This window comes from Oratosquilla oratoria, chromosome 12 (assembly GCF_046742065.1).
Source record: "Oratosquilla oratoria isolate Oo_2021 chromosome 12, ASM4674206v1, whole genome shotgun sequence".
Lineage (NCBI taxonomy): Eukaryota > Metazoa > Arthropoda > Malacostraca > Stomatopoda > Squillidae > Oratosquilla > Oratosquilla oratoria.
The window spans coordinates 66,131,667-66,155,977 of NC_134788.1; the positions used below are offsets into that span (position 1 = coordinate 66,131,667).

The window sequence follows — 24,311 nt, forward strand, 5'->3', positions numbered from 1 at the left end:
GTCAGTTCTCCTCCTCGAGGAGGAGGACTGACAACGTCATATTTTTCTGAAAAATATGACGTCATCAGTCCTCCTCCTCAAGGAGGAGGACTGACGACGTCATATTTTTCTGGTGCTGTTTGATCATCAAACATTTTGTTGTTTTATTATGATTTTTTGTTTTATTTGACCAAATGACAAGACATCTTGTCATCGGAGTTGAATGGGTTAAGCAGATACAAACAATTCTTATACGTGTATCATTACCGCCACCAAGGAAGTTATGTTTTTGCCAGCATTTGTTGGTTTGTATTTGCATCTGTACTCAAAAAGTTATAGGCATATTTCGGTGAAATCTTGTGAAAAGGTGGTTCTTGGGCCAAGAAATAAGTTATTATATCTTGAGGCAGATTTGGATATGTATTTGGATTAAGGACTTTTTTCTTTTTCTTTTTGTAACCCTGGCATTTATATATTATATACAAATTTCATTAATTTTATACAAAGTGGCCCCTGCTATCACTTATGTGGGCAAAATGAACCATTTCAATTTCGTGACATTGGTGGATTTATGCGTTCTCTAAGTGTCATCTAGTGTAATACCTTATTACATATTAGAAATACCTCCTAAATTTGGCTTTCCATAAGTAAGACAAATCATTAGGCATATACATATATATATATATATATCTTTTGCACTGATTTTACTTTTCAAGAATCCTTTATGTGACAATGACAGAGCTGACAAAAATATTTAATATGTATATTATTTTAACAAAATAATGATAATAATATTGATGATAGTAAGTTTATTTGGCAATGAATCAAATATATGAAATACAGATAATGAAAAGAACACATAGCTCGAAACTACAATTACAATTGCTGAGGATAACACAAAAAAAGCATTGTGGTCTTTATTAGACTGTTTTTCTACACTAAGTTACACAGACAACATACATAAGGGTTAAGGGGACCAGAAACAGTCATCAGTAATACCAATCAGTACACATATGATTCATTGGAATATGCAGCAATGATGTGGTCACCAAGTACAAAAAAATGTATAACAAAACTTAAAAGAATACAAAGAGCAATTACAAAATTGGCACCAACACTCTCAAAACTATCATATGAAGAGAGACTAGCAAAACTTGAGCTACAGACATTAGAGCAAAGAAGAGAGAGGAGATTTGATAACTATTTACAGAATCATGAAAGGCATAGAAACTATTGATAGAGAGGATCTAATAAAATGGGATGATAGAAATACAAGTGGACACGGAAAGAAAATCAAGAAAGACAGCTATAGAAGAGATCTGAAAAAGAACAGCTTTCCTCACAGAGTAATAGACATTTGGAACAAGTTAGATGAGAAAGTGGTGTGTGCAAAAACAATATATGAATTAAAGAACAGTTTAGATAAAATGAGATATGAAGACGGGACACCACAAGCATAGCTCCCCTTCCTGTAAAATACAACTAGGTAAATACATAAACATTATTGTAGATTTGCTAATACTACTAAAATATTCATAACACGTAGGATATTACATTTAACCTTTCTAACTTTACAAATAACTAAATGTATATAAAAATAAGTCCATTACTAATTCTCACCTTTAATTCTAGCTTTTAACTCCTTATATCTTCTCTCTTCTGTTTTTGGCATTCACCCACTCTTTGTATACACAATCTAAATTTATTGAATTTCCGTACAATTTGTAGCTTTTCACTCTCATAAACATATCTAAATGACATTCTCCTAAATGGCTTCCAAGTTTGTTTTCTATTTGATTTTTTAGAATAAAACCTCACTGACTGTCTGCACTAAAGACAAGAAAGGCTTCTCTAATATCTATCAACTTCCAAGTCTTTAACTTAATTCTGAAGAGCAATTTCTACCATTTATGTTAAAATCTATATAATTTTGTATCTAATCTTTTCTTGCAACATTAAAGTAATTATTCTATAGCATCAGCAAAAAAATCATGACAGTTAAGACACAGAGCAGTAACATGGTCACTACCAAATGAAAAATCATACATACATACATATACCAAGGCTTTTTCCCCCCTTACAAGGGAGGTAGCCAAAAAGGAAAAGGCATAAAATCATTTCCACCCATTTCATCCCTGAATACACTCCACACCCCTCCACCCTCCCTCCCATCTTATCACAATGTGAAATAAAGGAATCTGTCCTGTAAATGGGTGTAGCATTCTTCATTACTTCATCCAGCCATTCACTGGCAGCTAGCATTTTGTTTACATTTCACATCCTTTGCTTCATTTAAATTTGACAAGATGTACCAGTTTTATGCAATTCTGTTATTTGAATAATGTTTTTTACATTTATAAATTCACAAATAGCTATAGATTACAAAATATGACCATGTCTGTGTGTACTATTTACCAAACATGGTTGTTGCCTTTTGTTTCCTTTAGTTTACCTTTCAGTTAAAATATGAAGTTGGGATGGGCCTTTCCAACACCTCCCTTTTCTTTTATCATAATTTTTAACTTCTGATTTTTGCTTTGGCTTTGTTTCACTGTTCTTTTTTTATCCACGTATTTCTACTATTCCAAGGCACTTGTAGTAGCCATTTTTTTTTTCAACAATATCTTCTTTGTTCCTTTTATTATTCCTGAGATGTAGGTTTCTGTAGGAAATCCTACTCATTTTTAATTTCCAAGTAGAATTTGAAAAAACAAACAAAACAAAAAAGCACTGGAATTATATCAAGTATTCAGAATTATTAGGCATCAGGAATTTTTAATTTGAGGGTGTGAAACTGATAACATACTTCTTGATTTACTTCACTTGACTGAACAAATTCTGGTGACGTACAACTGCTGAACATACGGGAAGGGAGCTAAGCTCGTGGTGACCCATCTTTGTGTCTTTCAGCATCAAGTTTGTTCTTAAATTCTTGAATAGTGTTTGCACACACTGTTGCCTTATCTAATTTATTCCAGGTATCCACCACTCTGTGTGGGAAGCTATTCTTTTTCAGATCTCTTCTATAATTATCATTTTTGAGTTTCTTTTCATGTCCTCTTGTTTTTCTGTTGTCCCACTTTAATATATCATCTCTCTTTTGAGAGAAAGCTGTATCACACACGAATGTTCTCTCCATTGTGGTTCCTCATATACTGGGTGAGATGAGCCTTTTTTTGAGAAAAAAAAAAAAAAATTGCACATGTCATATTGGAAAGGCTTCTCTCCTGTGTGGGTCCACATATGCTTTCTGAGGTAGCCCTTTTGTGAGAAAGCACATTTACAAAGGTCACACTGGAAAGGCTTCTCTCCTGTGTGGATCATCACATGATCTTTAAGGTGAGTCTCTTAGAGAATGTTCTATCATGCAGGCCACACTGGAAAGGTCTCTTTCCTATGAAGGTCCTCATTTGATTTGTGACAAAACCCTTACATGAGAAAGCAGAATCACGCAAACCACTGGAAAGTCTTCTCTCCAATGTGGGTTCTCATATACTGTGTGAGATGACCTTATAGAGAGAAAGTAGAATTGCACTTGCCACACTGGAAAGACTTCTTATCTGTGGGTCCTCATACGTGTGAGGTGACTCTTTTGTGATAAGGCAAAATCACAAAGGTCGCCTTTGGTATATGTATGTATAAATGTCACACTGGAAAGGCTTTCTCCTGTGTGGATCATCATGTGATCTTTGAGCTGATTGTTTCGTGAGAAAGCTTTATTGCACAAGCCACACTGGAAAGGCTTCTCTCATGTGTGGGTCCTCATATGCCTTCTGAGATGACTCTTATTTGAGAAAGCAGAATTGCAGAGGTCACAAAGGAATGGCTTCTCCCCTGTGTGGGTCCTCATATGTTCTGTGAGAGCACCCTTTTGTGAGAAAGCAGAATCACACAGGTCACACTGGAAAGGCTTCTCTCCTGTATGGGTCCTCATATGCAATGTGAGAGAACCTTTTCTTGAGAAACCAGAATCACAAAGGACACACTGGAAAGGCTTCTCTTCTGTGTGGGTCACCATATGCTGTGTGAGAGCACCCTGATATGAGAAAGCTTTTTCGCACAGGCCACACTGGAAAGCCTTCACTCCTGTATGGGTCCTCATATGATTTCTTAGATTACTCGTTTGTGAGAAAGCTTTATTGCACAGGCCACACTGGAAAGGCTTCTCTCCTGTGTGGGTCCTCATATGCTTTGTGAGATTACCCTTTTGTGAGAAAGCAGAATCACAAAGGTCACACAGGAAAGGCTTCTCTCCTGTGTGGGTCCTCATATGCTTTGTGAGATCACCCTTTTGTGAGAAACCAGAATCACAAAGGCCACATTGGAAAGACTTCTCTCCTGTGTGGGTCCTCATATGCTTAGTGAGAGAACCCTTTCGTGAAAAAGCAGAAACACACAGGTCACACTGGAAAGGCATCCCTCCAGTGTGGGTCATCATGTGATATCTAAGATGACTAGTGATATATCTGTGCCACAGATGTCACACTGGGTCCTTTTCATCATATGACAAGTATGGAATCTACAGATAGTTCTTCCAAAGAAGTGGTGATATTTACCCTGATCCTGAAAAAAAGAAAAGAAATTATAATATTGACATTTAACTCTGACAGTGTGTACTATACTCTAATAGGATAGTGGATGTTTTGTACACAAACTATTTCATACTCAAAGTTGTACCTAAATAGGCCCTTTGTACATACCATGTTCTAACATAAAATAGGAAGAAACACTGATAGATATGGTGCTATCATATATTCCATTCTATTTTTTCATTAGAAATGAGGTGAAAATCATCCTATAGCAACATGTGTACTCATTCCCCCACAACCACAATGACTCAAATTTTGCTATAGTCTTTTCATTATGTCATGAGATTTGGAAGTGGGCAATGGCTCAGCTGGCCACAACAGTCACATTTTAATATAACTCCATAACATACCATATTCGGGTTCACAAGACCTGAATCTAAACATGACCAACTCAAGGAATGTTTATTCAGTTCATCTGACTCAAATAAGTGATGCAAGTCACATCGTTTAAAACATCTTAACAAAATGTTATCAATAAAATTTATCTAGGAAACTGTAGAGGTATTATCCATATCTTTTCTTGTCACATTTAGTAAAACACCTGTTTGTATAAAACATTTTCAACCTACAGGTCATTTAAACATAGAGGAATTATATACACAAACCTGGTCATCTTTCAGGAAGCCTGCAACATCTCCCTTTCCAGTTGTGACACTTGTGTGATGATAATGGGGAAGACAGGACAAAATCCTAATTCTACTTGTGTAACTTTTATTTGATATTAGTACTCAGTTTAGGTGTCCCTGCCTATTAACATTAATCAATGTCAAGTTGGATGTTCTATGAGCTTTCCTGTAATCAAAGCTTATCCCACATTACTGTTCAAATGGGCACTTCCCACATGAAGACTTTATCCAAAAACATAATAACAGTACAGACAGATGTACTATCATCAGCACCTATATCCAGTACATTGGTTAGACATTGGTTTGTGTCAGAGACTTGATCTGGCAACCATATGTTTTACACTGTAGTGAAAAATATGAATGGCTTGGAGCACCCACCAATAATGACCAATGAATTTTTTTTTGAATTTCCAATAAATTGATGAAGTTGATATGTATTTACCTAGTTGTATTATACAGGAAGGGGAGCTATGCTCGTAGTGACCTGTCTTTGTATCCTGCAACACCTAGTTTTTTCTTAAATTCTCGTCTGGTGTTTGCACATACTATTGTTTTGTCCAGTTTGTTCCAGACATCTACCACTCTGTTTAGAAAACTGTTTTTTTTTTCAGATCTCTCCTATATCTATCCTTTTTGAGTTTCTTTTCATGTCCCCTTCTTCTCCTTTCATCTCACTTTAATAAATCTTCTCTGTCAAGGACTTCCATGCCTTTCATGATTCTGTAAATGGCCAGTGGAACTCCTCTTTCTCTTCTTTGTTCCAGGGTTGGTAGTTCTAGTTTAGACAATCTTTGCTTATACGTCAATTTTGAAAGCATTGGGGCCATTTTTGTTGTTGCTCTTTGGATTCTATTTTCTTTATAGTCTTTTTTTGTACTGGGTGTCTATAGTGTTGCAGTGTATCTAATCTTGGTCTTATTAGTGTGACTAGAATTTTTTACCATTATCTCATCCAAGTAATTAAAAGAAAGCCATTTTTATTGATCTTAGTAAATTGTAAGTTTCTTTGACTATTTTGTTTATGTATTTACCTAGTTGTATTATATGGGAAGGGAGCTATGCTTGTAGTGACTTGTCTTTGTATCTTTCAACATCAAGTTTGTTCTTAAATTCTTGTATAGTATTTGCACACACTGCTGCCTCATCCAATTTATTCCAGATATCCACCAATCTGTGTGGAAAGCTATTCTTTTTCAGATCTCTTCTGTAACTATCCTTTTTGAGTTTCTTTTCATGTCCTCTTGTTTTTCTCTTATTCCACTTTAATAAATCATCTCTGTCTAGGACTTCCATCCCTTTCGTAATTCTGTAAATGGTCAGTAGATCTCTCTTCTTTGTTCCAGGGTTGGTATGATATTGCTATGACCAAATAGATATTCAGTGGCCAACAGCAGTCAAGTGGTGGTTAGTGACACACATCTCACTCAGTTTTCAGTGCCCCAGCCCCATTCCGCTTCCATGGCAAAATAATGCTTTGCATGCCTAGCTTCACGAAGGTCCCAATCTATATATCCACACCACTCGCCAAATCACCACTCAACTGCTATTACTATTGGTCACCGATTATCTATTTGGTCTTATCTATACACACACATCATATCAACTTCACAAGAGTGCAAATTCTGAAAATGGTAAAATGGTCATTATAATGGTATATGCTCCAACACATTCATACTGTTTTACTACAACGTAAACACACAGTTGCCAGATCAACTCCTACATGAGCCACTTTTCAACATGTGTACTAGTTATAAATGCTGGCAATAGTACACACCAATAGGCCCTTTCCTCCTATTAGGGAGGTGCCTGTCAAAGCATAGACCTATCCAATGCCCTTTCATTAGTCTTGCATACACTTATTTGTCACCCTGCAATGGGAACCACCTTGTTGTGTTGGTGGTGGTGGGTTTGGGGGGGGGCAATCCCAATGACCTGGCAAGGAAGGCTACAGGTGGCTTCAGCCACCCATGCTAGCAAGGTCACAGTTGAGGGATCTGGGCTGCCCATATGGGCCAAAGGTGCTGCCCACTAGAAGGACCACCTTATGAGGTCATCCTGTGCTGGATGGATTAGTTATGGGGGGAGGCATTAGCTGTTATGAACAAACTTTCGAATCATGAGGAACCACTTTTAAAAATAAGTGGCTCCCATGGGGATGAGGTACCCTATTTATGATGGTCAGTTCATGCTCCCTTTGTAATTCCAGTAAATGGTTGCCCTTGGCTCCTGGAGCTAGTTATATCACAAAATATCTCTATGTATACACTTTAAAAATCCTCTGGTCCTCAATGGGTGGATGACCAAGAACTTGAGATATCACTCTCTGGTCATAATGGTCATGTTAGATATGTGCAGGCTGAAGCTCATACTCCCCCTGCCACTGTTTCATGCTGGAAGACCCTGTGGGTCATCTGCTACGTCCTGTCTCGGCATCCTTCAAATAATCAACATCTACACATCCTTCCCACACTATGCTATCCACTCTGCTCTCAAGCCTTTCGGAACAGTTCTCCCTATCCTTCTGAAATACAATGGTGACCCTCCACAGTAACCAGTTGCCAGACCCAATGGGTCTGGCAACTGGTTACTGCAGAGGGTTTTTGCTGATAACATAGAAGAGGGTTTTGTTGAAGTTGTAATAGAATATTTTGCTGAAGATGAGGTGGAGAGTCCACCTGGCTAGACTGCAATGCAACCACCACCCAGCCCTTCTAATTTACCAGAGGATGCTGGATGACAGCATCACAGATAACTGTCCAGGATGTAACACTTCACTCCATACAACACATTATGGAAGACTATATTGTACACAATCATGCTCACCAACAACACAATATACACTCTATAAGGGATTTGTGGGAAAACACTGTTCCAGCTGTGGCATTCCTCAGGGAGATGTGACTGCTTGTCTTGGGGATGACAACAACAATAACTAAATCCCCCACAGTTCCTTCTCAGTCGTACCAGAAACATTACTGAGGATCTCCCAAGTCCCTTGATTCAACAGACCTCCCCTCAAGATTCCTTTGCGAGAATCAGACAGCCCTTCAGTGGATTCCTACAACTACATCAGACCTCCAGTTTCGGGTTACTGGCACATTACAAAAGCAAAAGAGGAGAAAGACTTGGGAGTCTTGATAAAAGACAACCTGTCAATAACAGACATAGCTGGATTGTGGGAGAAACATATGGATTGCTGCAAAAGATTAAAGTGCCATTCCAACATATGGATGAAGACATGATGAAAAAACTCATGAAAACCCTGATATGTGCAAGACTGGAATATGCATCAGTAGTATGGTCCCGGCACAGAGTAAAGAGTAAAAGCAAGATTGAGAGAATACAAATGGCAGCAACCAAACTGGCCCCCAACCTGGCAGATAAACCATATGAGAAAATACTAAAAGTACTGGGTCTGCCAACTCTCAAAGATAAAAAAGAAAGCAGTGACATACTTACAGTGTTCAGGCCACTAAAGGGGATAGATTGCATTGATAGAAGAGATCTCCTTATTAAATATAGGAGGCTTTATGAGGTCATGGAAGTGAATTATGAAAGATGCCATGTCAAAAGGATGTGAAGAAATAGTTTTCCATATAGATGCATAAATAAGTGGAATAGCTTAGATGGTGACATAGCCCAAGCTCAAACAATATATGAGTTCAAATCTAAATGTAATTGGAATTCAATTAAATAGATTAAGTTGGAACCATACATGAATTTGAGTCCAGGTATTGGCTGCATGTTATTGTGGGGTGAAAAGCTGGTCAGGAGCATGTAGTTGATACTGTAGGGTCTACATGGGGTTCTACATGGACCAGAGCAACACATCATTTTGTCTGTGATGGAGGAAATTTCTGTTCATAAAGGAATGATGCTACTTTATTATACTGTAACTGTCCCTCCATTATGCTGTAGCACTTCTCTGAATATTCATTTCCATTTTTTGCCGAACACTGTGGTAGGGGAGAAAGAATACTGCCAAGAATTCCCAATTGAGTCATAAAAGGTGACAAAAAAAGGGCTGGGGAAAGGACTAGGTATTCTAATCTCTGTAGCCCCAAATAGGACATTCTTAACCCATTAAACTCCGATGACAAGATTCTTGTCATTTGGTCAAATGAAACAAAAAATCATAAAACACCAAAATGTTTGATCAAACATTTTGGTGTTTATGATTTTTTGTTTTATTTGACCAAATGACAAGAATCTTGTCATCGAAGTTTAATGGGTTAAAAAAATGTGTGTGGATGTGGTACAAGGGAAGTGATATGCAGTGTGTTTGTGAGAAGAAAGATGGATGTGTTGGCATTGAGTAAAACTAAGTTGAATGGGAGGGGTGAGTTTGAGTTTGAAAGTGTAGTTGGGAGGGTGTCAGGATTGGAGAGGACAAGGGAGAAAAAGGGTGGCTGTACTTGTAAGTGAAGAGATAAGTAAACATGTGGCGGAGTGGAAGGAGGTTTCTTCAAGGTTGATATGGATGAGGGTGAAACTAGGAAAGATGTGGGTTTTTGTAAGTGCATATGGGCCTAGTGGTGAAAAGAGTGTAGAGGAAAAGAGAGGGTTCTTTGATAGATTTAAATGAGTGCATAGAGGGTTGAGGGAGAATTGTCAATGCAGTGGTATTGGGAGATCTCAATTCTAGGATAGGAGAGGAACCAACAGACAGAGTGGTTGGGAAGTGTGGAGTTGTAGTGGAGAGATGATGGTGGAGATGTGTCTAGAGAGTTGATGATAGCAAATACAGTGTTAAGCACCTCCCTATCTTCTGTCCTTTTCATCTTTCTCCACCTATCCTTAAGGAAGTAAACTGCTTAAATGAGGAAGAAAAGAAGAAGGAGTACAAGAAGCTGAGAGAAGAGTGGGAGTGAAGGATTGAGTAGAACCAAGAGTGGAGGAGGAATGGGGATGTTTCAAGTGGGGAGTCACAAGGTAGTTGGAGTGGGATGTGCTAAGAAAATGACAGTGATGAATGAAGAAAATGGAGGACAAGTAACTGTTTCATAAATGATAGCCAGTATGGATTCAGACAGAAATGTTCTTGTGTGATTTACTCGAAAGAGCAAATGGATCAAAGCAGAAACGATAAACATAAAATAGGAAGACTAATGTACAACAAAACAAATTTTGAGAAACTCAAAAAATTCTTTCGGAACATGAACTGGGAAAAATTCCTAAATGAAGAAACAGGGATGGAAGAGAAATGGAATAGTGGACAGCTTTAAATACTTGTGGGCAAATGTGGTGGGAAAGGGAGGAGTGAAGGTGGAGGTAGAATGAAGATAAAAAGATACTAGTAAATGTCTTTGGGGATTAAAAAATGTAATGAGAAATAGACATTTGGGAATGGATGCTAAGAGGAGATTGTATGAAGGGGTGATTGTGCCAACAGCACTGTATGGGGCAGAAACATGGAACATAAGAGAGGAAGAGTTTAAATATGTTTGAGATGAAATGCCTGAGAACTATGGTAGGAATTACTAGGCTGGATTAAGCAAGAAATAAGGAGGTGAGGAGGAGAGTGGGGTGGAAAGGGAACTGGGAGATAGGGTTGATGAAAGAGTATTAGGATGGTTAGGACACATATTAAGTATGAGTGAAGAAATATTGGTAAAAGAGGTGTGGAAGGCAGTGGTAGATGGAGTCAACATGAGGGGGTGACTAAGGATGAGATGGATGGTTAGGGTAAAAGGGGCATTGGAAAAGAGGGGGATGTTTGGTGAGGTGAGAAGGGAGAAGACAGAAGATAGGGGTGAGTGGAGAATGGCTGTGTATGGATGATGCTTTGATGCATGGAAGTGGATGAGGGATGAGAGGTGAGGGAGTAGGTGTGAATGGTATTTTGATGCAGCCCACAGGGACTTCTCTACATCTCTCTTTCTGCTTGAGGGGATGGAGAGGGGGGGTCACTGATTAAATGAAGTGGCCTTACTGAGGATGTGCTGTGTCTTGCTGCATTGCTTCTGACCCAGGAGAGTGGGCAAGATGCAGGAATGACCTGTCACCCATGAGCCAAGAAAAGAGGGAGGGATGGGGGTGAATGGGAGTGGAGTATATGGGAATGAAGTGGGTGGGAGTGGATTTATGCTTTTGACTTTGGCTACCTCCATTGTAAGGGGGAAAAAGCCTTTGGTATATGTATAAATGTATATCCACAACTACTCCAACAAATCTATCTGTAAAATGTGATGTAAATATCCATTAGGAAAGGTATGCAAACATAATATTCCACTACTACCCCTATGGCACTATTCCTTTGAAAAAGCTTGTAGCAAAACAAGTCAAGAATAAATTTGGATTAAGACTCCAGTCTTTCCTCTTCCCACCCCCTTCATATGTATATATATATATATTATATATATATATATATATATATGTATATATATATATATATATATATATATATATATATATATATATATATATATATATATATATATATATATATACATACACATATATCACAAATAACACTACAGTCAGAAAAAAGAGAGTTGAAAAAGCAAATCTATATATTTTGACTTCTAACTGCAATCCTCTTCAGTAGTACAAAGTAGGAGGATACATCTTTAAACAGCAACCTCTTATAAAAGAAAAGGAACAGGGAAGGAGTAAGTACCGTATTTTTCGGTGTATGACCTGCGGCTTTTTGCCTCAGAAAGGGGCCAAAATTGCCCTCTTACGCAAAAAAAAAAAAAAAAAAAAACATGCTCTTGTTATTAATAAAGGCATTATCACAAATAAAACAGGCTTAACTAAACAGCATGAACACAATACAAGTGACTGGTACCAACACCAACATCGTGTGTCGCGATCAAACCCGTAAATCAGAAATGTGCCATCCTGCAATGCTCGATGCATGCTACAACTCGGAAAAGGAATCGGACGAATCTCTTCCATGACGATACAGAGGATGAGGAATTCGATGGCTTCGTGAGCGATGATACGCCTTCATAAACATTGACTGTCGTCTGTGAACACTGTGGGTTTTTTTTTCTATTAACGATGTGCTCCATTGACTCTGTTCATAACAGTTCAGTAATGTGCTCTATTATTGTTCTATTCTATTGAAAACTAACCATTGGAAATTGTTTGGTTTAAAAATTAATTACCAGTGTTTGTCATTTAAAGATTGTACCTTAGCATACATCAGTCAGATTGGGAGAGACCTAAGGATAAGGTTGAATGAACACAGAAAGTCAATTTGGTATGGTCAAAAGAGTTCAGCCATGTTCCAATACGTGAACAATTTAAATCACCTAATGGTCTGGGACAAATCTGGACTTATTTATAAATCTGGTTGTGGGTTCAGAAAGAAAATGGTGGAATCCACTTTAATAGATTTTTTGCCCACCATAAATATTTCTAAGGGTCAATGGACCCCAGACATAACCTCAGGATTGTTCATTACAAAACAAATTGTTACAAGGTATCTTCCCCCTCACCTTGACCCAACCTCATGTCATCCTCAGGTCACTTGAGAGTGAGGGTAATGGTATTTACTCTTTCCCTAGTTCCTTTTCCTTTGTAAGAGGTTGCTACTGAAAAATAGCATTCTCCTTCACATTGTACTACTGAAGAGGATTGCAGTTAGTAGTCAAAATATAAAGACTCACTTATTCAACTCTTTTTTTTTTCCAACTGTGGTGTTAGTTGTGATTTACAAATGTGTTACTACATTTGTTGCCTGCGATATATATGTGTGTATATATATATATATATATATATATATATATATATATATTTACCTAGTTGCATTACACGGGAAGGGAGCTATGCTTGTGGTGACCCATCTTTGTATCTTTCAGCATCGTTTTTTTTTTTTTTTTTTTAATCTTGAATATTATTTGCACATGCCGTTTCTTTATCTAAGTTATTCCAGATATCCAGCATTCTGTGTGGGAAGCTATCTTTTTTCAGATCTCTTCTATAGTTATCCTTTTTGAGTTTCTTTTCATGAACTTTTGTTTTTCCATCGCAATTTTTTAGTAAATCATTCCTATCAAGGATTTCCATTCCTTTAATAGTTCTATAGTCAGTATATCACCTCTTTCTCTTCTCTGCTCCAGTGCCAATTTGGATAATCTTTGTTCATAATGTTAATTTGGAAAGTGGTGCCAACTTTGTCGTTGCTCTCTGTATTCTTTCCAATTTTTTTTTATTCTTTTTAGTACTGGGTGTCCATAGTGTCACTGTGTATTCCAGTTTTAGTCTAATCAATGTAACTAATATCCTTTTTTTCTATAATTTTTTCATCCAAATAGTCAAATGCCACTTTCACTGACCTTAATAGGTTGAAGGTTTCTCTGACTATTTTGTTTATATGTTTATCTGGTGTCATGTCTTTGCTGATTATTACTCCAAGGTCTCTTTGTGAGTACACTTTTTTTTTTACTTTTTCTTCACCAATTTTGTGATTTTTTGAAATTATGCTACATTTCTTGATATTGAAGTTCACTTCCCACTTTTGAATCCATTTCCAGATTTTGTCCAGGTCTGATTGTAATGAATCACAGTCCTCTTCTGTTCTTACTTTCTTTAGTATTTTTGTGTCATCTGTGAAGAAATTCATATAACATTCAACTCCTTCATCCATGTCATTTATAAATATGGCAAACATGATTAGAGCCAGTACCATCCCCAGTGGGACACCACTTATCATTTCTTCCCACTTCGAGTATCTGTCTCTAATTACTACCCTCATTTTTCTCCCAGTCAGGAAGTCCTCCATCCATTCTAATAATTTACCTTCAATGCCACCTATTGATTCTATTTCTATTATTGATTTATTGTGTGGTATTTTACCAAATGCTTTTTGTAGGTCTAGATAGGCAGTCTGCCCATCCATCCCTCTCTTCTATTATATCTATTAGTCTCAAATAGAAGCAGATCAGGTTTGTTGTACATGATCTTCCTTGTCTAAATCCAAATTGATTTGGGTTTAGTTTTTTCTTCCAGGTGTTTAACCCATCTACTTTTGATCCCTTTTTCACATATTTTTGTTACTGTGCTTGTTAGGGAGACTGGTCTGTAGTTAGTTGGATTTTCCTTGTTTCCTCCTTTATATATTGGTACAATGTTTGCATTTTTCCAGTCTTGTGGTACCTTCGCTTCTTTGAGCAAGCATTTGATTATATTGTATATTCTATCTGTTAACACTTCTACGCATTCTTTCAGTATCCAATTTGCAATTTCATCCGGACCATGCAATTTTCTGACATAAAGATTTTTTTATTTGGTCACTGATTTCCTTCTTTGTTAAGTTATTCCCTTCATTGGAGGGGATTTCTGTCTCTCTATTCCCTCACAGTTAGGTGAGTTCTCAATTGTGAATAACGATTTGAAATAGTTGCTCATAATTTCTGCCATTTCTTGTTCTTCTGTGTATTCATGACTTCCTTGGTGCAGCTTTTTTATTTCTTGTGTCTTTTAGTTTACCATTAGTTTAGTTGTTCCTTGCATTTTTCTATTATTTCTTTTTCATAATTTCTCTTTTCTTCTCTGCATATTTTTACATAATTGTTTCTTAGGTTGATGTATGTTTGCCATTTACTCTTTTTTTTTCAATTTTTTCCAGGCTTTGTCTCTTTTATCCTTAGCTTTATTACATTTTTTGTTGTACCAGTTCTTTATGTATGCTCTTTCTTGCTTTTGTTGTGGTACATATTTGTTCATGACTTCATTATGAATTTCTTTTAGTATATTCCATTTCTCTTCCATCCTTGTTTCTTCCTTTAGGAATTTTTCCCAGTTTGCATTATGAAAGAATTTTTTTAATTTCTCAAAATTTGTTTAGTTGTACATTGGTCTTCCTATTCTATGTTTCTCATTTCTTCTTAGGTCTTTTAGATCTTTTAATTTAAATTCTATTAGTACATGGTCACTCTTTCCTGTTAGCGTTTTGTAATCTATTCTGTCTACAATTTCAGGTTCTGACATAAGTATTAAATCCAGTCTCAAAGGTTCCTCATTGCTTCTGTACCTAGTATTTTCCTTTATCCATTGAGTCACTGTGTATTCAATGGTCATATCATGTAGCATGCTGCCCCATATATCTTCTCCATCCTTTACTGTCATTTCTTCCCAACATATTTCTTTTGAATTAAAATCACCCATAATTACTGTATTTCCTCTTTCTTTGAGTATATCAGTCAGTTCATACTTAGTATCTTCTAACAATTTGGAATGATCGTGTTCTGTCCAAGATTGTGTTATGGAGGGTACATACACTACTACAAATGTACTAAGAAATTGGGATATTGCTGATTTGATGGAGGAATTAATAGATTTGAAAGATGAATATAGGGCAATGTATAGAGATAAATCAACTACGAAGTGCTAATGACGAGATGAACAAAGAGCTTAATGATCTATAAAATTAATTATGTTCAGAAGTGATGACAAAAGAACGAAAAATGAAGATAAAAGTAAAAATGAGGCATAGAAAAAAAGAAGTCAAAGAACAAATACAAGCAGTGACCAAGAAAGTAGGAGAAACAATTAAGGAGTTGGATCTCCTAGAAATAAAAAAAATCAATAGAAGCTAGAACAAGAAAATCAGAAAATAACATTTAAAGAAATAGTACAACAGTAGGTAGAGGAAAATGCTAAAGAAACAGTGATTAAATTAAAGAAAAAGAAAACTGGGTAAGAGACACAGTGGATAAAAAAAAGTGCATTGTAGTTTATGGCATTAAAGAAAAACATAGTGTATACAAATACCAAAGAGAAAAAGAAGATAAAGAAATTGCAAAAGCAATTCTGAAAGAGACACAAGAGGAGGGACAGGTAATGGACAAAGAGATTGAAGTTACATAGAATGGGACAGTACTCTAGAGGAAAACAATATAGGCCACTAAAAATCAAACTAAGATCTCAAATGATAGCTGAAGTACTATCAAAAGCAGCAAAGCTGGTAAATAGTGAAAATTACAAAAATGTATAAATAAAAAAATGAGCAATGAAGAAAAAGAAAGAAAAGACATTTAGAATTGAAGAAAAAAAAAAGAGAGAGAATAATGGACACTGAAAAGAATATATATATATATATATATATACTGTGGGTTCCTGTGTTATATATATATATATATATATATATATATATATATATATATATATATTTATATATATATATATATATATATATATATATTTTTTTTTTTTTTTTTTTTTTTGAGAGAGAGAGAGAGAGATACTGGACCATGGTACATAAAAAACAGGAAACATAATAAACAAGAAAAGAGAAAAGAAAAAATTGAAAATAAAATATGCTAACATAAATGGCATGATTTCAGGACTAAACATATTAAATGACAATCTGGCAGTAGAGAAACCAGACATAATGGGAATTGTGGAGACAAAATTAAAAGGTCCACTACCATCAAATACTGTGGGACAAGGTCTATACAACCATTGGGTGAAAAATAGAAAGGAGAAACAGGGTGGAGGAGTCATGTTTTTGACAAAGATAACAGAAGGAAAAAATAATGTGGAATTGATTATGATTAAAGTTGAAAACAGACATGAAAAGTAGAAAATTTGTAGTAATATATGTGCCCCCAAAAACACAGTCTTGGACAGATAGTGATCATTCCAAAATGTTGGAAGACACAAAGAATGCATTAATTGAATTACTGAAAGGAGGAAACATAGTAATTATGGGTGACTTTAATTCAAAAGAAATATGTTGGGAAGAAATTACATTGAAAGGTGGAGAAGAACTTTGGGGAAATATTATACTGGATATGACCATTGAATACACAATGACTCAATGGGTAAAGGAAAATACCAAGTATAGAAACAATGAAGAATTGAGACTAGATTTGATATTTACATCAGAGCCTGAAATCATGGATAAAATTAAATACAAGACACTAATTGAGAAGAGTGACCACATACTAACAGAGTTCAAACTAAAAGAACAGATTGATTTGAGCAGAAATGAGAAACATTGAAAAGGAAGATTATTGTACAACAAAATGGATTTTGAGAAACTCAGAAAATTCTTTCAAAATGCAAATTGAGAAAACTTCTTAAATGAAGAAACAAAGATGGAAGAGAAATAGAACATATTAAAATAAAATCATAATGAGGGAATAGACAAATACGTACCAAAGAAGAAACAAGAACTGGTGTACATAAAGTGCTGGTACAGTACAACAGAAAATGTAATGATGATAAAGATAGAAAAGACAAAGCCTGAAAAAGATGGAAAAAAAGACAAAAAACAAAACAAGCGAGTGGCAAATAAACATCAGACTAGGAAATGTATATGTAAAAATACGAAAATGACAAAATAGAAAAATGCAAGGACCAACCTAAACTACTGTATTTTTTGGACCATAAGGCGCTTTGTACCATAAGGCGCACCCGTAATTTGCTATTCCCCGTCCTTACATAAGGCGCGCATGACCATACGGTGCACCTTGCCTTGTCATCGGATAATCATGCATGACGACCAATGACATGAGGTCGATTGATCCCACGTCGACACGAGGCAGGCCTCGGATGACGGAGCTGTCTGGCTGGCATGACCGAACGCCACAATAAAGTACTCTAGATTTTAGGCTATCACAACAATTATTTAGCACTTATTAGTATTGCATAGCCTTACTTAAAACTTTTCACCCATCATGTCCCCCCCATCCACACTGACTGCATCATGCATCTCATATGGTTTACCATGTTTACAGCATGTATGACATGTATGATGCACAGCATCCGTTGTCAAAGTTGTTTGCGATTCCACATGGGCCGTTTTGTTTCGTCTTTGGGGATGGCAATAGAGTGATGAGATCATATCTTCCAATAATAGCTTACGGTAACCATATTATGTTTGTTTCAGTAGTGATGATCCCTCTGCTCTCTATGGTGTGGTAATGCCAATTTATGCTGTACTTTAGTTTAAAATAAAGTATCGCGGATTGTTGTTTTGTTTTTTATATCCCAAAGTGCTTACCATGACTATGAGGCAGTTATTTGCAAGGAACTCATAGGAATGTCAGTATAATTCCTCCAAGTTAAGAAAGAACAACAAATGTATGTGAACACATATTGATACAAACTGAAGTAATACAGGTCAAATACAAATTCAAACAGGTTGAAACATACATGTATAGTAAATATGGAGGTACAGGTATATTACATTGTATTATACATAAAGATAACAATCAGTAATCAGCACATGATGCAAAGCTGTCTCAGCACACATGGAAAAAGAGTAATAATTTATTTATTATGACACCTCTGAGATTAAAACAAAAGCAGTGGCCCAAACAGGGTTGGTATACACATCAAATTGTACATTTACCGTACAACAGAAAGTCCATATAGTCAATGATTTAAAACTCATTGCATTCCTCTAAATCCTCACTAGGAAATCCATCAAAGTCTTCGTCTTCTGTATCGAAATTGAAGAGCTGGACGATGGCGGGATCCAACACTGCAGTGGCATCAGTTTCCATTTCTAGTTCCTCCTCATCGCTCTGAAAGTCCGAAGGCCTGTCGATAATGCCAGCCTTTACGAATCCGTTGATGATTGTGCGTTCCTTGATGGATTTCCAAGCATTGAATACCCACTGTGCAACTTGCGAGTAGATAGCTCGACGTTGTCTTCACATTTTTGTAAAGGTGTGCTCTCTGTCCATCATCCAGTTCTCCCATGCAACTCGTAAGTGGACTTTGAACAGCTTGTTGACGCTAATGTCCAGTGGCTGAAGTTTCTTGGTAAGCCCACCAGGAATGATAGCAAGGGTGCTGTTGGTTTTCTTGACTTGAGATTTCACATCTTCAGTAAGGTGAGCTTTCATCGAATCATAAACCAGCAGCGAATGTGAGGAGTGGAAGAAACCACCAGGTCATTTAACATAGCATTGTTTGAGCCATTCCCCCATCTTCTGTTCATCCATTCACCCCTTTGGATTTACTTTCACAACAACTCCTGGTGGAAACTTTTCTTTTGGCATGGTGTTTCTTTTAAAAATCAACATGGGGGCAGCTTTTTACCTTCAGCCGCGAATGACAGTGCAACAGTAAAGCTTCTTATTGCCAATGGTACTAATTGGTACGGATTTGGTTCCTTCCTCGTCAACTGTTCTCGTCATGGGTATGTAGAAGGTAAGAGGGACTTCGTCCATGTTGACGACATGCTCGTGTTTTATATTATGTTTGCTTATCTTCTCTTTGGTGAATGTGCTAAATTAGTACGTGTCAAAATAGTGCGTCACTGTCCAAGGCATTTTTTTTGCACTGAAGCCACACATAAGGTGCACCACCTGATTTTGGCCAATTTTAAGGATTTTGCCCGCGCCTTATGGTCCGAAAAATACGGTATTTTACATGTATGTGAATGACAAACTAAAAAATAAACATGAAATAGTGAAACTGCATCAAGGGAATAATGAATATATGGAGGATGTAGAAATGGCTGAAATTATGAACAAACATTTTAAATCTGTATTAACTGAAAGTGCACAAAATTGGGAGGAAGGACAGAAAGATCCCCTTCAATGAAAAAAATGACTGACACAGAAGGAAATACAAGACCAGATGGAATTGCAAATTGGATATTAAAAGATTGTATAGATGAACTAAAGGACAAAATACACATGATAATTGATTTCTCACTCAAAGAAGGAAAAGTACCACAAGATTGGAAAAATGCAAATATTGTACCATCTAATTATAGACCAGTCTCCCTTACAAGAACAATAGCAAAAACATGTGAAAAAGTTATCAAAAGTAAACAAATCAAACATTTAGAAGAGAATAACTTCCTAATTCCAAAACAAGTTGGATTTAGACATGGAAGATCAAGTGCCACAAACTTGATTTGCTTTTACTTGAGGCTAATAGAAATAATATAAGAAAAGGACGGATGGGCAGATTGTGCCTTCTTAGATCTACAAAAAACATTTAACCCCTTCCATACGGTGCCGCACACGTAGGCGTCATGGGGAGCGAGTGTATTCGCGAGGCTGCCATATCGGCGTCTTGATTATATTTATTATAGTTGCCCCTCCATAATGACATTCTTTCTAATTCTTTTGTAATCGCATTTTCTATGGTTATCAAAATTCACGGGTGAAGAGAGAACGATCGATATAAGCGGTGACTATATTTTATGATGCGAGTATTATTACGACATGTCGTACGGCTGGCATTGGCTGCTGCCACCGAGATCTAAGTCCATGACGCCTACGTGTGCGGCACCGTATGGAAGGGGTTAAGCTACTACACAAAAATTTGAAATAATAGGTGGAGTACAAGAAAAGTTATTGGAATGGATGGAAGATTTCTTGGATGGGAGAAAAATGAGGGTGGTACTTAGAGACGAGAACTTGACCTGGGAAGAAATGATAAGTAGAGTCCCACAAGGTTCTGTATTGGCTCTGATAATGTCTCCCATATATATAAATGACATGGATGAAGGTGTGGAATGTTAAATGAACCTCTTTGCAGATGATACAAAACCTCTAAAGCGAGTAAGTATAGAGGAAGATTGTAAATCACTACAAAATGACCTGGACAAAGTCTGGGAATGGAGTCAAAAGTGTGAAGTGAACTTCAACATCAAGAAATGTAGTATAATGGAATTTGGAAAAAATAAAAATAGAATATCAGGACAATATAAAATTGGTACAAAGGAAGTTAAAAAAGTTAACTCGGAAAGGGACCTAGGAGTAATTATCAGGAATGACATGACACAAGACAAACATATCAATGAAATAGAGAACATTCAATTTACTAAGATCAATGAAAGTGGCCTTTGACTACTTGGATGAGGAAATGGTAAAGAAAATATTAGTTACATTGATAAGACCAAGATTGGAGTACACTGCGATACTATGGACAACCAGTGCTAAAAAGGTTATGAAGAAATTAGAAAGAATCCAAAGAGCAACAACAAAAATGGCACTCTCCAAACTGACATACAAACAAAGATTGGCCAAACTCGAGCTACCAACCCTGGAACAAAAAAAGAGAAAGAGGAGATCTACTAACCATCTACAGAATTATAAAAGGGATGGAAGTCCTCAATAGAGATGATTTGCTAAAATGGGATAAAAGAAAAACAAAAGGACATGAAAAGAAACTCAAAAAGGATTGTTATAGAAGAGATCTGAAAAAGAATAGTTTCCCCACACAGAGGATGGTAGTGGATATCTGGAATAAATTGAATGAGGAAACAGAGAATAAATTGAATGAGGAAACAGTGAGTGCAAAAACTATACAAGAATTTAAGAATAAAGTTGATGCTGAAAGATACAAAGATGGGTCATTATGAGCATAGCTATCTTCCTGTAAAATACAACTAGGTAAATATACAATACATATATACAGTACTATAACAACAAACCACCACACCTAAACCAGTGGCAGGAAATGATCATGGCAGCACCAGGTGGCCATACCAGGAACTACAATGCCATCTTTTGGGTGCTCTACTGAGTTTTAGAAAACATGTAATTATAGCTGAGTTTTAGGTGTTGTCAGGTCTTACATTGCTGAGTTTGGGGGATTCAACCTGTATATATTTACTATATATTTATGCACACATATTCTCTATACATTTTTAGGCTTACAAGTTTTTTCTGTGTTTAATTATTTTTAGAATGTGTTTAAGAGAAGTGTTTGAATAAGTTGAAATCTTTAAAGAGTGTAAGTGGGCTTAGACTATGAAAATTAATATTTTTGGGCACTGTTTCTGTATGGCAAATTTTCACCTGTCATCCAGTTTTAGATCATGAACCCCGCAACTAAAGGGGGATTACTACAAATAATGGCAGATGCTTGGTTTAACAGAATTATGTTCATTAGTTCAAGTTTCCATGATATTCCCCCTAGTTATTTTAAACTTCTATTAAATCTGGCTTCCACTATATAGGAACTCATTATATCAGGCTTCTACTGTAGTACATTTTGAAAGGAGCCTTGATAAATTCTACCTGAATTAGAGGACTATATATAATTTTGAGGAAACTCTTATTTACCTTGACTTCAGCAAGGCATTTGACAAAGTGGACCATGGAGTACTGCTGCATAAACTCCAGGAACTAAACATATCAAGAGAAATTGGTGCATGGATAGCTGAATTCTTGACTGGTAGAAAGCAACTGGTGAGAGTACAAAGACACAAGAGTGAAACAAGTGAGGTCATAAGCTCTGTCTCACAAGGAACAGTGATGGGCCTAGTCTTGTTTTTTATCCTTATGCTGGACATAAGATGTGAAACTAAAAGTGTCATCCTCAGTTTTGCTGATGATACCAGGCTACCGAGAGCCATAGAAACATAAGAGGATGAATTGGTTTTGCAAGATGACCTGAATAATATATATAATTGGGCTACTCTTAATAATGTGCAGTTCAACAGTAACAAATTCCAATATATAAACTTTAACTGTACTAAGGACCCCAGCCTAAGAAATTATCTTGACCCAGATAAAGAAAACTATCAAAGTTGTTGAACATGTGCAAGATCTAAGTATAACTCTGTCAACCAGTTGTGATTTTAATGAGCATATCACAAATCTAGTGAAAACATGTTACCAGCTCTCTGGCTGGATGCTTAGAACTTTCAAATCTCAAAATAAGCTCTTAATGTTAACTATGTGGAGGTCACTTTTGTTACCAAGACTGGACTACTGTTCACAGTTGTGGAGCCCATACAAAGCAAAAGAAATTGATGCACTGGAAAAAATCCAAAGACAGTCTACTAAAAATATAGAAAGTTTAAAGGATTACAGTTATCCAGAGATATTGTAGTTGTTGAATCTCTACTCATTAAAAAGAAGGTGGCATAGATATACCATAATATATTTGTGGAAAATATTGGGGAATAAAGTCCCTAATCTCTCAGATCCAATAAAGGTAAGTCTCTGAACATAGAACTTGGTGCTGTATTTACCTAGTTGTATTTTGCAGGAAGGGGAGCTACACTCGTGGTGTCCCGCCTTTGTATCTTGCAGTGTCTAGTTTGCTCTTAAACTCATGAATGGTTTTGCACACACTATTTCATTGTCCAGTTTGTTCCAAGTGTCCACCACTCTATGTGGAAAACTGTTTTCTTCAGATCTCTTCTGTAGCTGCCTTTTTATTTTCTTTCCATGTCCTTCAGTGCTTCTCCTGTCCCAGTTTAACAAATCCTCTATATTGAGTATTTCTGTGCCTTTCATGATTCTGTAGATGGTCAGTAGGTCACCTCTCTCTCTTCTTTGCTCCAGAGTTGGTAACTCCAATTTAGCCAATCTCTCTTCATATGGCAAGTTTGCAAGTGCAGGTACCATTTTTGTTGCTGCTCTCTGGATTCTTTTTATCTTCTTTATATTCTTTTTGGTGCTGGGTGGCCACAATGTCGCTGCATATTCTAGTCTAGGCCTTATCAGTGTGACCAATACTTTTTTAATAATTTCTTCGTCCAAATATATAAATCCCACTTTTATTGATCTTAGCATGTTGTAGGATTCTCCAACAATTTTGTTTATCTGTTTGTCATAGGACAAGTTGTTTGAGATAATTACACCCAAATCTTTTTCAGATCTCTCCTTCTTTACCTCCTTGGTTCCAATTTTATACTGTCCTGATATTCTGTTTTTGCTTTTTCCAAACTCAATTATGCTACACTTCTTAATAATGAAGTCCACTTCCCATTTCTGACTCCAGTTCCATACCTTATTCAGGTCTTCCTGCAGTGATTCACAATCCTTTTCAGTTTTTACTTTTCTTAACAGTTTGGCGTTGTCTGCAAAGAAGCGCATGTAACATTTCACATCATCATCCATGTCATTCACATGAATAGCAAACATTACTGGAGCCAATACAGATCCTTACGGAACTCCACTGATCACCTCTTTCGAGTCTGAATATTTTTCTCTGAGCACCACTCTCATCTTTCTACCAATCAAGAAGTCCTCCATCCATTTTAGTAGGTTCTCCTGTATCCCTCCTATATGTTCCAGTTTTTCTAATAATTTTTTGTGGTACTTTTTGTAAGTCCAGGAGTGCACAATCAGCCCATCCAATCATTTCTTGCACTTTGTCTATTAATCTTGAGTAGAAACATATTAAGTTTGTGGTACATAATCTTCCTAGTATAAACCCAAATTGTCTTGGGTTTATT

The 24,311-nt window shown here is 36.5% G+C and overlaps 1 protein-coding gene across 1 annotated transcript in view; it reads right to left on the reverse strand.

Moving 5' to 3' along the window:
* Positions 1 to 777: 777 nt before the first annotated feature.
* LOC143031951 (uncharacterized) overlaps positions 778 to 24,311 on the reverse strand; it is a 25,848-nt gene continuing 2,314 nt past the window's right edge. Inside the window, exon 2 of the mRNA XM_076196340.1 lies at positions 778 to 4,542. Coding sequence (XP_076052455.1) covers positions 3,728 to 4,417 — 690 coding nt within the window. The 5' untranslated portion in view covers positions 4,418 to 4,542 and the 3' untranslated portion in view covers positions 778 to 3,727. The remainder of the gene's footprint in view (positions 4,543 to 24,311) is intronic.